Source organism: Protopterus annectens, chromosome 8.part0, assembly GCF_019279795.1.
Source record: "Protopterus annectens isolate FY-2018-M chromosome 8.part0, PAN1.0, whole genome shotgun sequence".
Taxonomy (NCBI): Eukaryota; Metazoa; Chordata; order Ceratodontiformes; family Protopteridae; genus Protopterus; species Protopterus annectens.
Window position 1 is genome coordinate 855,162,610 of NC_056741.1, and position 17,457 is coordinate 855,180,066.

The following is a 17,457-nucleotide window of genomic DNA, read 5'->3' on the forward strand; positions in this document are numbered from 1 at the left end:
GTGGGCACCTTTTGTTACTTTACTATTATGTTAAGAGCTCTAACTGCTATATCCCTGCAACAGCAAGTTAAGACTCATCTTTTACTATACGAGTTTCATTATCTGATTACATTGTTTTATTTACCTAACTGTACTGCTTACTGTACTCTCTAATTTCTTTATTTAACTCTGTTGTCTTTGCTTTGGCTTATTTAACTGGGTTCTAACTGACTGCTACTTGTTCTAATAATCTATTCCTGTTTTGTATACCTTCAGCATTCAGCGTTTCCTTTCTAACTGGTTCTGTCACTGGTTTCTGTTACACCTCACTGCACTGTCTGGAATGCTACATCTCATTATCTGTTTGCCTGTTTTTTTCTTAGCTTAACATGATATGCTTGTTTTTGCTGTTTTGTAGCTTGTATACATATTTATACATTCTGATGTTTGATTTTTCTGTTATACTTTTACCACATCTTTATAATTTGTTATAACTTAGCGCACTTAGCCTTTTATACTGAACAGGGTTCTCTATCAGTAAACTGATATGGCAGTTACAGTTGAATGCAACTGCTGAACCAGGGTTAAATGACCATATCTCAGTTTCAACTGTCCTAAAACTTAGATGTCATGCTAATACTTTTTACAGGATTTATTTTTTTAGATATTTATATATGTGTTTAAATTGGAGACTAATGTCTCTTAAACCATGGCTGTCTGCAAACAGCACACATCCATCCCACCATAATCCAACATTACCATTAAGCTAACATATGCTGAGGTACCGAACAAATCTGTGCCCAAGACTTCTAGAAATGTACAAGTAGATGCAGATCTCATTATACCAATTACGTCTACACCTTCATATAAAGATTATGGCCAGAAGAAAATGAAAGAAAATCGGAAAGCATGTAACTGCAGTGGAAGATAGAGACAGCTGCTGGAAAAGACTAGCAGATGTATGAATGGCTAAGAAGAGGTGAACTTAAATCAAAAGATGAAAAGCTATGTACACGCTAGTCCACAAAATGTAGAGAAAAAGTGAGAGATGACCAAATGCTGGTTCTGCAGTACAGAACTAGGAACAACTGCATATCTTGGTGATGGTTGTGATAAACTTATGTCTGAAGGTCCGTCTACTAAACAATACAATACTGTCATAAGCATGCCACGTTGGGGTTTGTGCAAACACAACAGCATACAAATAATTGCACTGGAAACATGAAGCACAAGAAATACTGAAAATGGAATACTGATCACATGGGAACATCTAATAATAGCATTTAAAAAATTAGAAGTAAGAAAAAAAGGGGAAAAAAGCAGCTTAAATGACTGCAATAACTATGCCTAGTGATTGCATTAGCCATACCAAGGAACATAAATCTATAAAATACCAAGGTATGCAAGTAGAAATGAGCAATGTGAAGTAAAACAACCCAAACAGTGCATGTAGCCATGCACAACACATAACCAGTCACCTGGAACAAGTAGAATCCCAAAACAAATGCCAGCACTAGAAATGCTGAAAAAATCACTCCATTATTGCAGGTAAAGTTAATGCAACACAACAGACTGATTTTGCTGATTACTTCAGCTTCACTTGCAATAAAGGAGTCTTTCTTCTCAGTGTTTCAAGATCCAGTTTTGCTGGCATTTGATTTGCATAAAGTGGAGTAAAGATACCCAAATACTTAAAAAAATAATTTACAAGAATTCTTAAAATGACTTAACAATGCAGATAATACCATATTAACTACAGAAAGAGGCAGCTTTGGGTATATTGTTGGTGCTGTCACTTCAGTCCTCTTGGTCAACATCGAGGATTGAATCAAAACTGATTTCATGAACCATAAGTGAACCCTAAGGTAGGAATGAGGTCCATTCCTGTAACCCATTTTTTGCCTTTTCTCTCCACTTTCCTTTATTGTTACTGAGTCAGCCTGTGCCTCATCCACATCAGATCTTCTAGCTCATCCATGTCCCCCAGACTTATTCCCTTAATTGCTGGTGCCAATCACATACCAAAGGCAATGGGGCTCAGCACATTTGAGTGTCCATCTGGGAGGGCTCTTACTTGGCCTACCCTGTTTCTCCCCACATTGTGGCCTTAATGTATGGTCCTTGGGTAGGCATGCAATGTGGGCAAGCCTTAGCAACATTTCAGCTGGGCCCATTGCTACCCACTGACTAAGTTGATACCATTATTAAAGACCCAGACACATCTGTGGACTACGAACTAACATTTGGACACTGTGTGTCATCTATTGTTAGGAAATTATTCTGCCTAGTCCAACAAATTGCTAAAGACATATTTACAGATCAAATTAAGTTACTGTTCCCCTCCATTTATTCATAATCAGGCCCATAACAGAATATAATGGCCACTTTAGTATGTACCTATTCACACATCACCTGACTAGAAAGGCCACTATGTTTCCTCACAGAAATTATCTCCTTTGGTTAAACAGACCAATTAATTGTCCTATCACTTTATTCCATCTCCTAGGGCTGCCACATGGCAATTTCTGCTTTGCCTACAAGATCCAGTTTTGCTTACTGTCTTTTATCTCCTAAAATGGAAATGCAAACAAAAGTCACTTTAAGGGGCTGAACCTACACTGCCATATGAACAGAAGCTGTTGAAATGCTAATGCTCCTAAAGCCCCTTAGCTCTTCTTAAAATGAACCTTGTAAGTAGATGAGGATCAGTAAATCTGTCCTGGAGCTGTATATTCAGGGTCTTATAATTAGACAATTAACAGGATTTGCATTGCCTGGTCTATTGGACTGACTGATTCTAATAACAGCTGAACTTATTTATTTATTTATTGCATTTATTTAACATTTACCAGGAAAGTCCAGCTGCGACAGAGCCCATTTTCAGTGGAGGCCTGGGGAGAAATGCTCCAGATGCATGTCTTTGGAATCTGGGAGGAAACCGGAGCACCTGGAGGAAACCAACGAGAGTGCAAGGAGAACATGCAGACTCCACACAGAAGGCACCCTAGCTGAGCATCGAATCAGAGAACCTCTTGCTGTGAGGTGACAACGTTAACCGCTGTACCACTACACAGCCCAACTTATGAGCTCATACCTACACCTGCAACTGTAGTATTAAACTACCAGCATAAACAGCCAAAATGGTGTTTTTTTATGAAAACAATATTTTTAACTGAATTTAAGCATGCATGATGAGAAATAAAGACAACTCGATGGGTAACATATAGTTTTAACCCTCATGACCATTTATAAGTCCTTATGTGTATTTCCTTTCCATTTGTTTACTCATTCAATCACTCTGTTTTTATTAACTTTAACAGGTCCTTCTGGGCAGGGCCCATTTACAAAAACACATGGAAAAATCTAATTCTGAGAAGAGAAGTACTGTGTTTTCTAATAAATAGCTTCATAATCAACAATGTAGAATTCACTTTAGACATTTGCAACTGCACTTGCAGTGTATGCTGTGAATAGAGATGATATATAAGATAAAATACTCAAAAATTCTAAGGAATATGTAATACAACTTCAGTTAACTTTAGCATATTATTTCTGGAGTAAGCATGAAGTGACCTTAATTTATTTTTAATACAAGGCAATTGAATTAATTTCAGATAACAGGCCTAAGAGGAAGGAGATGGTTTATTATTATTAAAAGCTGAAGCTCATACAACTGCCATTCCTCAAATATGTACACATGCACTCCTTTTAGCTTTAAGTAAGGTTATTATGCATCTTTTTAAAGAAATCTTTTGGGGAAAGGCTTTTTGGGCTGAAACTGGTTACTATCTATGGTCTTGGTACCAGATTGTTTCAGTCTCTAAATAATTTCTTGCTACTTCACATTGATTTCTTAAAGTTAGACTGCATTGATACTGAATTGAATTAAATGATTATATGTTACATAAACATTAAATAGCTACTGGTTGTTTTTTTAGAGTGTAAGCATGTGTGGAGCAATTATATGGGCTGTGGACTGTAGACTATGGATATTTTATATTACCTAAAACTGTAGATGATTAAAAGAACAAGAAAGATGTCATTTACGTTTTAGCAGGTAGCTTATAAAATTTACAGTCAATGTATTTATTTCATGTGAAGATTTCATATTAGTGTGTAATCATGTCTGCTGTCTTGTTTTCATAAACAAATACACAGTCTAGTCAAGATAGCTGCCCATTACTAACCCCTTAATTGTCAATGACAAGTTACGTCATTACTTGCAAACAAGGACCGAACTACAGATGATAGGTAACTCAGTTTATTCACTCACAACACTTTAAACATAATTAATTTGTTACTACAATCGATACACTAATAAAAAGTCCCACCTAGAACTAAGATACGATTTAACTTATTAGTATGTCTTACTTTATCCCCTCTCACACAGTAATTGGCCTTGACTAGACAATGCAGTCTGTTAGAATGTGAGGTGACCATTTCAATTTATTAGCAAAAAACAAAAAAAAAAGTATAGGTATACTTTCCTAATGGCCCAGTCATTTGACTACAGCTAATTGTAGTCTGATTTCCAGAAATTGTTTTGGCCTTCCAGGTATATAAAAACATTGGTATGACAGCAGTTAAATCTGTGGGCAACAGTAATGATTTATGTTATTTTTTTTTATTAAGCTGATTAGGTTTTTGATGAGGGAAAACAAGAAGCAGCAAATCTCATTCTCGTTAAGAGAATAGATCTGATGACCAAGGCTTAATAAGAGGTATACTCAGTAACAACAACGTTAATTTGGATTGGGATCTGTAAGGCAAACAATGCACTAACTTGATCACTATTAAACGATTAATGAAATGGTTTCTCAGGGAAAGTTAGTCCTTGTGTCTTTGAAGAACAAACTGAAATAAAGTGCACTGTGCATTATTTCTTTCATATTAATCAGAATAAAATATAAAAGGAGTACACAATCAAAAGTAAGTGTCTTTGATGGATTGGGAGATAGGCAAATTATGAAAGTTTAGAAATACTGCATTTACCTTATCACTGTTAATTAATCCTCTTTTGAGAGATGAGATCCTCCCCCAAAGGACCAATCACAATACAGTAGATTGCCAGGCACCCAGTATTACTGCTGCACAAGTTAAAACAGCACTGTCCAAGGCCAAGAATACAGCTTCTATGGGACCTGACAATATCCGGCTGTGTTCTACATGAACTACAGAGTGAACTGTCACCTCACCTGTGTGCCCTGTTCAGTCACAGCCTCACCTCAGGCTTTATAACTACCGAATGGCGCACTGCTATAGTCATCCCACTCCACAAAGGAGAAGTGACTGCAGACCGCGGGAACTATCGCCCCATTAGCCTGACGAGTCTGATATGCAAAGCTATGGAATGCATCATCATGGACATAATAAACAAGGATATAAGGAATCTCCAAACTCTGGATCCTACACAGTTTGGTTTTGTGAAGGGTAGATCATGCCTGCTCAACTTGATCGACTTCTTTGAGTCAGTCACCAGAGCTGTGGTTGAAGGTAAGGTGGTTCATACAGCCTACCTTGATCGGGCCAAGGCCTTTGATACCATTCCCCACTCAGGAATCAAAGAAAAACTTACTAAGCTAGGCATCAACCCCTATATCACTAGGTGGGTTGCAAACTGGTTCACAGATAGAACGCACAGTGTGAAAGTAGCTGACTCCAAGTCAGACTGCTGACCAGTCATGAGTGGAGTCCCACAGGGTTCGGTTCTGGATCCTCTCTTGTTTGGTATCTACTTCTCTGAAGTCCAGGCCAACACAAAGGGACTCTGGCTGACACATTTCGCAAATTATTGCAAGTCAGGAGCTATTATTAACTCCCCAAGTGATGTTGACATCCTGCAGAAAGGCCTCAATGAGACCAATGACTGGTGTCAGAACCATGGCCTTAAGCTCAATGCCAAAAAATGTGTCTTCATCCCATTTGGGAAAAACCCAGTTCCCTTGAATTACCACATTGATGGTAGTCCATTGAACACAGAAGGCATTATAAGAGATCTGGGAGCACAGGTTGACAGCAACCTCTCTTTTGACCACCACGTTGCCACTGTGGTCAGAAAGTCCTTCTATGTGGCACATCTCATTACTAAGGGTTTTGCATCCAGGAAGAAAGAGGTCATTGTCTCCCTCTACTCTTCCCTCATTAGGCCAATCATCGAGTACAATGCCCCATTAGGCATGTACCTCACTAGACACCTGCAACAACTGGAGAGGCCGCAAAAGTACCTTAGAAAGAAGTACCTAGGCCTTAAACACTTGTCCTATATGGACAGAGTCAAAAAACTCCAACTATTCTCTGTCTCATATCACCTACTTAGAGGTGATCTCTGCTTCACTTATAAAGCCATGTCTGACCCAGCTCTGTTAGAAATGCTACATCTAAAGAAATCCCAAGCCCTCCGCACCACACACTCCAGAAACCTCAACCTCATTACCACAATCAACAGAACATGCTGGAGGGACAGGTTCATAACCCAGAGACTGCCAATGCTATGGAATAGACTTCCCATACATGTCAAGCAGAGCACCTCACTGGCCCTGTTCAAGAGAAATCTTGATGAGTGGATGGGAAATAGAAAATTCATGCCGGGGATCACTCCATCGGATCTACTCGACAGAGGCACTAGGAACTAAGGTTGGGTGGGACGATGCCAGGGTAATCCTATGGGCTAGGCTTGTAAAGACTCCAAGGCCATTAGCCTAGTACACACCTATGAACCTATGAACCTATGTTTATTTATTTATTTTTATTTTGTTTTTGTTTACCTCGTTTAGCTCCTTTTCAGACAAGGCCCTGGGAGAAAAGCTCCAACATATTACAAAACTTGTAAACATACATTCAGTAATGTAAGTCAACAGATATTAAATACTCATTAACAATTAAACATACATTTGCTAATTAGATTACATTCATATGAAAATAGAGTCAGCTATTACAGCATAAAGGCACTTATGTATTAGCAAAAGGTGAAAAGCTTTTGAAGAGATGTATTAGTGGGGTTGTCAAATAGATCATAGTTCAGGTGATTAGTGGTTAGGAATTCAAAGAAATAGAGGTGAGGGAAGGAACTAGGTAAGGTAGAAAGTGTTAATACTGTAGTTAGTGGTGCTATGTAAAGCAGGTTCATAGACAATTACATATATGGCTATCATAAAGTTTATATTAGAAGTACAGAGGTATGGATGAGGAGTGTCACAAAGTCATCAACATAGCTAAGAGATGCAGTTAAAACTATTTAGGCATCGGTAAATACTGATTGTGGGGTATAGGATTCTGAAAGAAAAGAAATAGTTTCACAATATGGCAAGCTGAAGGAAACAGTGGCATTTATCCTGGAAGCGATGAAAATAAAAGAAGTGATCAATAGGACTTACGAACATTCTGTCCTAATTGTTGTGCTCATCTGAACCTTAGAGATTCCAAAAGTATCAACAGAACTTTGTAAAGCTAAACTAATGAAGCTCTATTTTTCTTGCATAAAAAGAAAACTTACTTGGCTTCACTGTGACAACAATGGTTTCCTTCTGAAGAATGGTCCTGGTGCTTGTGAAGTGAGCACTGCAGATATAGTTCAACTGGCTGTCTTCCACTTTTACATTTGAAAAATAGAGGTCTCCATTAAGTCCCATGGATACTCTTTCATTCTGGACAATATGTAGAAAAGCTAGAATAACAGAAATAAACATGTATTTCAGTTTTAGTAACACCACATTGGTAGAAACACAGTTTAGAAGCTTAAGTAACCATTATACATATGACAAATGCATAAATAAAAATAGTAACAGGTGTGGGTTTGAAATGATGCACCACGCGGCAAGAAAGACTGGGGAAGATGGCGTTGGCTGTTTTTTTACCCCAGGCGCTATGACATCGGGGAAAGGGCGACATCAGCCGACGCCGGACCCAGACTTTGGAATCCGGCCGACCGAAGGGCTGCCTGAGGCAGGACAACCCATATGTGATGACTGCAGATGCATCCTTGAAGGACATCCATTATACATATGACAAATGCATAAATAAAAATAGTAACAGGTGTGGGTTTGAAATGATGTTTATTCTTTGGCTGGTACAGGACCAACCTCTGGGCTCATTTATTTTAAATTGTCTACCCTCTTTACTTTTCACCACCTGCCCTCATAGCTTATCACCCTGTACCATAACTTCTATCAGCACCATAGTCATCTCATCTATTGCCCGGTGCCGGTCCCCAGTCTAGAGCTTGTCCCCTCAGCTCTTCAGCTAAGAAAACAATGACTTGTACTTTGCTACATTTTACCACAAATGAAGCACAGTGCATTTCTGGTTGTGTCAGTGATGCAGTAATTAGATTTCTGTCAGTAAATTAATTCCTGAAAGGAATGCAGAAACTGCACTTCTCAATCATTCTCTCTTTTGCTCTCTGGGTGGCTGCCCCTTCACTCCTCCCATGCTGTGCTTCTAACTTCTAATAGAGGTGGCTACTCAAACCACCCTGAGATAAACAGATTTGTTATCTGAGGTACAGCCATGGAGATTCTTGACACAAATAAGGCAATGACTGAAGGAAACACTGCTGTCCCTGACCCAACCTGTTTGCTGCTTTTGTAAGTAATTACTGACACTCTTGACAGAAACTTCTTCTGACTCTGTTAGCCCTAAACACTGAAACCTCTCCCTCACTTTAGGTATGCAGGACAGGAGCACTGGTTTGAGTCTATCATACTCACCTGGTCATCTAGAGATCGACAGGATATTTCTGAGCCAGAACTGATTTACTGGCAGAAATGTTATTGATGAAACACTGAGCCTACAATATGTATAGGAAAGCAATAATCCCATTTCATTTCCTATCATCTGAACACCACATTTATACTTTCCTAGATCAATTAAACAGCAAGTAAATGCTCCCTATTATCCTATTAACTATTTATATTTACACACTTACCAGTTTATCACCCCTGTCCATCACAGATAAGGAAAACATGTAAATGTTGCAAAATCTCCTTTCAGCCCTTTTGTGGGTTATTTGTATGCAAAACAGAAGAGCTAAGAACAACCATAGGAATGTAAAGTTAGACTTCATAAGATCCTAGGCTATTCTTATTAGCTTAGTAAGTAACTATGAACCATAACCTTGTAGTAAAACTATTATATTGCCAAGCCTAGAGAAGATCAGAAATGTAATGGCACTCAGATATATGCAAAAGATATCTCAGTGAAAGAGCAGGGTCCTTATAACATGTAGTCCTTGGAAACACATGCAGTGTGTAAATTAGATCAGAATAAAAGAGTGATGCATACCTTAGCAGTGACACAGGCACCGCAGGCCTCCAACCACCAGCTCAATAAGCATGTTACTACATTTATACCAGCTCAGTAAGCATGTTACTACATTTATACCAGCTCAGTAAGCATGTTACTACATTTATACCAGCTCAATAAGCATGTTACTACATTTATACCAGCTCAATAAGCATGTTACTACATTTATACACCTGTACAGAGGAAGCATGAGGTAGAAGACAGTTTATGATGGGCTGGCATGGTGAAGAAGATCTTCTTGCTTGCATCTCATTCCATCTGTCCCGTTTATATGGCTTTCACCCTTCTTTAGACCTCTTGTGAGTGTACAGACTAACTAATGTTAGCAGAAACATACTTCTGTTAATGTACCACAGGTTGAGTAGGGTAGTTATAATGGTGAGGCTTTTTACATTCTGACTAAGGGGCCAGACTGAGTCTTTGACATGGAACCTTTTTAAACAGCAGCATGTGTGTGTGCTGCATAGGTAGGATGGAATATGGATATAATATATTTGAAGATGATGACAGATCACATTTTAAGCTAGCAATGTTCTGGCCAGAGGTCATATTGCTTGGTATTACCAACAGGTCTTTTCCCTTCACTGATGGCAATGTACCATCTGTCCTCGGAACAAGCTTTCATACAGTACTTGGGTGAGATTTAAAAGGGTATCAAAATGTGTCAAGGAGGAAGACTAATCTGGCTTCACACTTCTTGTTGATTATTATGTCAGGATAATATTTTTGCTATTTGACAGTGGACTTTTGCATAATTGCATGTAACAGCTGTGACTGCTCCACTGATGGAGTTTAAAGCATCTGTCATACCTCTCACATGAGGATTTGCTAAATTTTCCAAAGCAGCATGCCATGATTTAAAAAAGTCTATATCTTCCTGACAAAGCTTTGAAAACCAAAACACTTAAATGAAAGTGGTGCTATGATGGATAATTAATTACTCTTATTCTTTTATTATTAGTAGCAGCTGCATCTATATAGAGTCACAACTCTCGCTTACCACACTCAGCAACATGTTTGTGCCTTCCTTACCTTCATGCACCACAGCATTCTAAAACACAGCAGTTAGTGTATTTAGAAATAACTACGATTCAAAGGTGTCCAACACAACACTGTTTCTAAAATTAATAGTAAAAGTAAAATAAGCTGGCATTTTTTACCATGAATAATATGTGCAAGTTATAAAAAGCTAGTTTAGAAATAATATCACAAGGGATATTTTCAAGGGAAATGTGAAGCAGTGTTGTGTAAATTGTAACATAATGTATTTCTCTCCTTGAGATGCACTAAATCTGAATTAAAATTACAGTTTCATGTATTTAGCTCAGTGACAAAGACATAACCTGTTGTCAGACAACTTTGGGATTTTTTTATCAGGTGTGAATACCATGGAATTCACATCTGCTTTAGCTTCATAGGTTCATAGGTGTGTACTAGGCTAATGGCCTTGAAGCCTTTACAAGTCTAGCCCATAGAAGTGCCCTGGCATCGTGCTGGCCGACATTATTTCTCAGTGCCTCTATCAAGTAGAGCCACTGCAGTGATCCCCGGGGTGAACTTTCTATTACCCATCCACTCATCAAGATTTCTCTTGAAGAGGGACAGTGAGGTGCTCTGCTTGACATTTATGGGAAGTCTATTCCAGAGCATGGGCAGTCTCTGGGTTATGAACCAGTCCATCCAGCATGTTCTGTTGATTGTGGTAATGAGGTTGAGGTCTCTGGAGCATGTGGTGAGGAGGGACTGGGATTTCTTTAGATGTAGCATTTCTAACAGAGCTGGGTCAGACATGGCTTAAGTCAAGCAGAGATCACCTCTAAGTAGGTGATATGAGACAGAGAATAGCTGGAGTCTTTTGAGTCTGTCCATGTAGGGCATGTGTTTAAAGACTAGGATCCTCTGTATGAAGTACTTCTGTGGCCTCTCCAGCTGTTGCAGGTGTCTAGTGAGGTACATGCCAAATGGGACATTATACTCAATGATTGGTCTAATGAGGGAAGAGTAGAGAGAGACAATGACCTCTTTCTTCCTGGATGCAAAACCCTTGGTAATGAGATGTGCCACATAGAAGGACTTTCTGACCACAGTGGCAATGTGATGGTCAGAGGAGAGGTTACTGTCAACCTGCATCCCCAGATCTCTTATAATGCCCTCAGTGGTCACTGTGGGCTCCCATCGATGTGGTAAGTAGTGGGAACTGAGTTTTTATCAAAGGAGATGACAACGCATTTTTTGGTGTTAAGCTTAAGGCCATGGTTTCAACATCAGTCATTGGTCTCAGTGAGGGCTTTCTGTAGGATGTCTGCATCACTTGTGGAGTTAATAATGGCTTCCAGCTTGCAGTCAACTGCGAACTTGGTCAGCCAGAGTCCCTTTGTGTTGGCCTGGACTTCTAAGAAGTAGATGCTGAACAGGAGAGGACCCAGGACCGATCCCTATGGAACTCCACTTGTGACTGGTCTGCAGTTTGACTTGGAGTTCACTACTTTCACACTGTGTGTTCTATCTGTGAGCCAATATCCCACCCACCTAGTGATATAGGGGTTGATGCCTAGTTTGGTGAGTTTATCTATAATTCCTGAATGAGGAATGGTATCAAAGACCTTGGCCAGATCGAGGTAGGGTGTATGCACTGCCTTACCTTCATCCACAGCCCTGGTAACTGACTCAAAGAAGTCAACCAGGTCGAGCAGGCATGATCTCCATTTCACAAAGTCAAATTGCATGGGGTCTAGAGTTTGGAGATTTCCTATATCTTTGTTAATCAGGTCCATGATGATGTGCTCCATAGCTTTACATATCAGACTCATTAGGCTAATGGGGTGATAATTCCCAAGGTCTGTAGTCGCTCCTCCTTTATGCAGTGGGATGACTGTAGCAGTGCACCATTTGGTAGGGACAAAGCCTGAGGTGAGGATGTGACTGAACAGGGCACACAGATGTGGTGCTAGTTCACTTTGTAATTCATGTAGAACACAGCCAGGGATATTATCGGGTCTCATGGAAGCTGTATTCTTGGCCTTGGACAATGCAGCTTTAACCTGTGCTACAGTAATGCTGGGTGCCTGGCATTCTTCCAGTATTGTGATTGGCCGTTTGGGGGGGGGGGGAGTAAAGTTGGCACTGAATCTGTCTGTCAGTATGTTGGCAATATCTGATGGCTCAGTATATTAGGTACCATTGTGCAGTACCTCAGAGCAAATCTGGGTATTGCTGTGAAGGTTCTTGATATAGTTATAGAAGGCTTAGTGATTGTTTTTAGTGTCTGATGCAATTCTGCCTTCATAGCTGGCTTTAGAGGATTTGATGAAGGATCTCAACTTTTTGTTGAGGCTATTAAGGGAGTTTTTACAGTCTGGGACTTAACCCTTTTCTGCAACAGTTTCTTCCTTCTGTTGTAGAGTTTATTAATGGCAGGGGACCACCAGATTGGTTTCCTTTTTTTGGAGGAGAGCATCTTGGTTCTGCTGGGTATGGCTAGTTCCATGCATTTATGTACATGTTGTACAGTGCATTGGTGTATGATTTGGCAGTCATGCAGCTATTTTCCATTGGCATGGGTGCCGTGAAGTTAGCCACCTGTGGTTTTAGGAGTCCAAAGTCAGCTTTGGAGAAGTTTTTCAAGGTAGTTACCTTTGTGGGGGGTGTAGGTGAGATGTGGATTTCCATGATGATTAGTTTATGGTTGGATCTGACCGGGGGGGGGGGGGACTGACTACTGGTGTAGAGCAATGGTCACCCATGTTAATAATAACCAGGTCAAGGATGTTGCTTCCTCTAGTGGGGGTCAGAATGAGCTGGCCCAGGGCATTGGAAATGATAAATTCCAGGAAGTGTAGGGCCAGTGTATTGGTGCTTGAGTAATTTTCCCTGTTGATGGAGGGGTGGTTGACGTCTCCTAGTAAGAGAGTGTTGGGTTGGACCTTGATAGATTCCAGGGTGCTTAAGAACATGGAGTGAGAGCTTAGGGACATTGCTGGAGACCTGTAGCAGGCTATGACCTGGATTGCTGTCTTACCCAATGCTAATTGTACCTGAAGTATCTCAGATGCGTTATGCTGGGCTACTAGTCTGGAGGTATGCATATCCTTTATGAATATGAAGACACCACCACCTTTGGAGCGTTGATTCATGTTTTGAGGCTGAAAGGTGTGGAATGAGTTATAGCCTGATAGCACAGGGGTGCTTTCTGCTGCTTTAAACCAGGTCTCCATTACAGCACAAATGTCAATGTTCTCCATTTTGAGGAGTGCTTCAAGCAAGTGCATCTTGAGATTTAGACTTCTAGCATTGAGCAGCATGACCCTCAGATTGCATTTATTTATAGCTGTTACAGTGGTAATTTGGTCTTTGGAACACAGCCTAAAGAAGGCACTGTAGGGGTGGCAAGAGCCTTAGCCAGTACCCGGAAACTCAGGGGTGACAGATGCAGGCCATCTCTGGCAAAGCATCGAGTTCTATCAATCATGTCATTCCCAAGCAGACAGATGCTGGATCCCCTTAGAATGACACCAGAAACTTAGCCAATTATTGAAGTCAATCATTTTTTGTTTGTACTGTGGTATCATTCTGGGTGACTGTAGGATACTGCACAGGGCTAGTGTCATACCTGCCTGAGCCACATAATCCAAGAGCTCCACCATGTCTCTTTTCATGTAGTCCAGAAAAGTGCATCTCAGGTCATTCATGCCCAAATGGACAATGACAGAGTCATACTTGTACTTGTTGTGGAGTGACCTGAGTGCATGTGTTATGTGTCAGATTCTGGCACCTGATAGCAGCTGATTCAGATTAATGAGTGGGAAATCTGTGTGCCTCACTATTGAGTCACCTATAATTAGTGTATTGGGCAAGGTGTTTAGCCTTAGGGGCTTAGTTTGAGGAGCATACTGTGGAGGTGAGCTATGTGTCCTGTGGTTTGTGCTGTGTTGTGGTGGTCGAGTGCATTTCTGTCTTGGAGATCTCTGCTGTTTCGGTAAATTTCTATTGAGAGCCTCCTCAAAGTTGGATGTGTGGTTTGTGTTTTTATTATAAAGCTGTAATAGTGGGTGTTCTGGAGGGATATGTGTTCCATGTGGTGTGGTACAGGTCTTGACCTTCTCCTCTTGACCAGCTAGTCCGGTCTAGACTGGAGTGTGCATAGCTTCAAATTTGGTGATATAAGTGCATCTCTCACAAGTCTGAGTGTTGGGAGGTAAGAGGAGAGCATTGTCTGTGTACATGAGGCAGTTGCTACCCTGCCTCAGAATGCCCAAGTACACAAGGTTAATAGGAGAAAGCACAAGGAACTGCCCTTTAATAATTCCAGAAAGGGTGATCATAACTACTAAGTACTGGAGCTATTTCCATGAAGAACGACTAGTGCTGATGGCACTTAAGTGTGCTACAATAATTGCTACAAAAACCTGTTGAAGTGCAAAGCAGTTAGGCTATTTGAAGTGCAAGAGAGAAAGAACTAGCAAGATCTAAGGGATAAACTGAAGAGCAGACTTTCTGGTACCAGTAATAGTTTACCTCAGCTCAGTGCCGCTTAAACAAGTGTCCTTTTAAACCAGAACATTAAAAGGGATGGAAAAACTGCCCAAACAGCCAATAAACTGTGATTTCTCAGCCAGAAACCACTCCTCTTGTGGTAGATAGGCTACCTAGTGCTTAACACTTCCACTGATAAGCTAGAAGGCTTCCCTCCAACACAGAAAGGCTTGGAGGGCTCAGAAGCTTACAAACAGTCCTGGATACAGCAAATCTGTATCTGGACTAGACTAGTTACAGGAAAGGCAGGAAACAAGCTTAGAATGTTTGTTTATAGAAAAGCAGCTAAAACAGCAGTAAAAACAATTCAAATGCAGTGCAAACTAGCACACTTGAGTGTGTAGCAATATTAAAGCAAATACAGTTTAAATACATGCAATTAAATTAAAAAATGACTAAAAACAAGTGTAGAAAGCAGTAAGTTAGGAAATAATAAAGATGGAGGCACTTAGAGTATCAGAAAACAATGCCAGCAAATATATAAATAATTCAGCCAAGCAAAAATTAAGACAGTGCAGAACTCTGAACAGTTAAAAAGTGCCCAAAAATATACTTATCAGCTCTATATTTCCAGATTGTTTAAGAAGCACACTCAGTCAGAAGACAAGGAGATTCTAGCAATAATAGATTCTAGCAAAGTGTGTTTTTAAATGGAAAGGGAGAAAGGAGGAACAGAAGATAATTCAAGGTTAAGAAACTAAGTGGGTTGGCCTTCTCAAATGTTCTCTATGTATTATGTAGAATGAGCTAATAACACTGGACTGGGAAGAGTGTCCCAGATCAAATTTACAGTAGGGGCAGGCAACTGCAAAGCCACCAAGTATAAGAACAAAACATCAATAGGGAGGCGGGGTGGGAAACTATACTACAGCTACTAGGTACACTATTTTAGGGTAGGAAATTATACTACAGCTACTAGGTACACTATTTTAGGCAGAAAACACTACAGTAATGTTTATCACAGCAGAAAAACAGCAGTGAGCCACTAAATGAAAGTTGTAAACAGATAAAGGAGCAAGGAGACTCTAGAGAATGCTTTTAACTGCAAACAAATCAGTTGCATGATACTCTGCTTGGCAGGAAATCAGAACAAACAAACAGATGCTTAACAAATGGAGAAAATTTCCAGTTAATACCTTTCACACAGTGAAATTAGCATAAAAAAGCTTTACAAACAATGTGACAGTAAAAACCTTATTTATCAGGACCTGTAAGGCAGACAATTTTAGTACAACCATGCAGATTAGTTTATAGGAATAAAATACAGTAAAAAGTATGCACCAGACAATAAAAAGTGCTATAAATGGCTAGAATAAGCAATAACTAGTAAAAATAAGCACTGCCAGCCGAGCTATCTGGAATTTTGTAAATAATTCGATGTCATTTGTGAATGTTGATATGATTTATACAGATCTATATGTTATGTACTGAGCTTCAAGAATGTAACCACATCATACCCTGCTGGAACATAGAAGATTAACTTACAAAACTTCAAGAAAATAAGTGGAAATGAAGGGCTTTATGATGTGCTATAAATGTTAGTTTCAATGCAAATTGCCCATACATGTCAAGCAGAGTGCCTCTTTGGACCTCTTCAAGAGGAACCTTGATGATTGGATGGAAGAAAGGAAATTCACCCCAGGGATCACGTCAGTCGCCCTGCTAGACAGGGGTCCAGGAAAGTAAATAATGTGGGAAGAAATAGCCAGGGAATTGTTATGGCTAGGCTTGTATAGGCCCTAGGGCTGATAGCCTAGTACCAACCTATGAACCTATGAACCTATGAGAACAGAATTTTTTTCTATTGCCTTGAAGAGGTTTAAAATGTAAAAAACGTGTTTTATTGCTTAATGACTTCCTAGCAGCTGCACAGTTCTGAGAGATATGTATTTTTAACACAGAGATGTTAAACTTGTTAAGTTTCTGTTTAGCCTGGGAACTGAAGTCAGGTGACAAAGAGTGATGTCACCCAAGCTAACCCAGCAGTAATGTGTGATATTAATTTGGGATCTCTCTCAGAGAGAGACTGTGGGTTTTGTATTTTGTCTTGGACCTAGCAAAAAACATCCACTCATCATCATCATCTGTACTTGTTTGTGTGGAAGTAAGATTCACTGTATAGTATCTCTCTTAGATATAGGCAGGAATATAGTAAAGAGTAGTTTAGGTGTTTTCTGTATTTATTTGGAACTGTCCTGTAATGTTGTTTTAAAATATTTCCTGTGATTTTGAACTCTGAAGAAAATGTGTTTGTTTTCTGAGTATTGCCTTGTTCTTTGATTATTTAGTATTAAGTATATTTAAACCAATCTTTGTGGCTGATATTTGTGAGATATATTTAAGCTCTTAGAGTACTTGAATATGTATTTGGTGACACTGTACAGGCCACTCCTAAATAGCCTTGCTCTTGGTCAGACTATCATTTGGATTATTAGTAACATTACACAGTAGGATTGGATGCCCTTTGTTAAGGGCCTTATAGTAGCTGATAAAGAGTTGGCTGGTGGCAGCTGGAACTACCTTATAGTCTGGGAAGAAGGGGGCATAGCTAGTAGGCCTGTGTCAGCCTTCCCCAGGTGTGTGTATGTTCTTGTATATAAATCATATCTCAAAGTGTGTGTGTGTGTGTGTGTGTGTGTGTGTGTG

The 17,457-nt window shown here is 39.8% G+C and overlaps 1 protein-coding gene across 5 annotated transcripts in view; it reads right to left on the minus strand.

The window, feature by feature from the left end:
- L1CAM (L1 cell adhesion molecule) overlaps nt 1-17,457 on the minus strand; it is a 2,005,704-nt gene that overhangs the window by 619,714 nt on the left and 1,368,533 nt on the right. For all 5 annotated transcript variants that reach the window (XM_044080361.1, XM_044080360.1, XM_044080358.1 and 2 more), the window contains one exon: nt 7,472-7,642. In XM_044080361.1, coding sequence (XP_043936296.1) covers nt 7,472-7,642 — 171 coding nt within the window. The remainder of the gene's footprint in view (nt 1-7,471; nt 7,643-17,457) is intronic.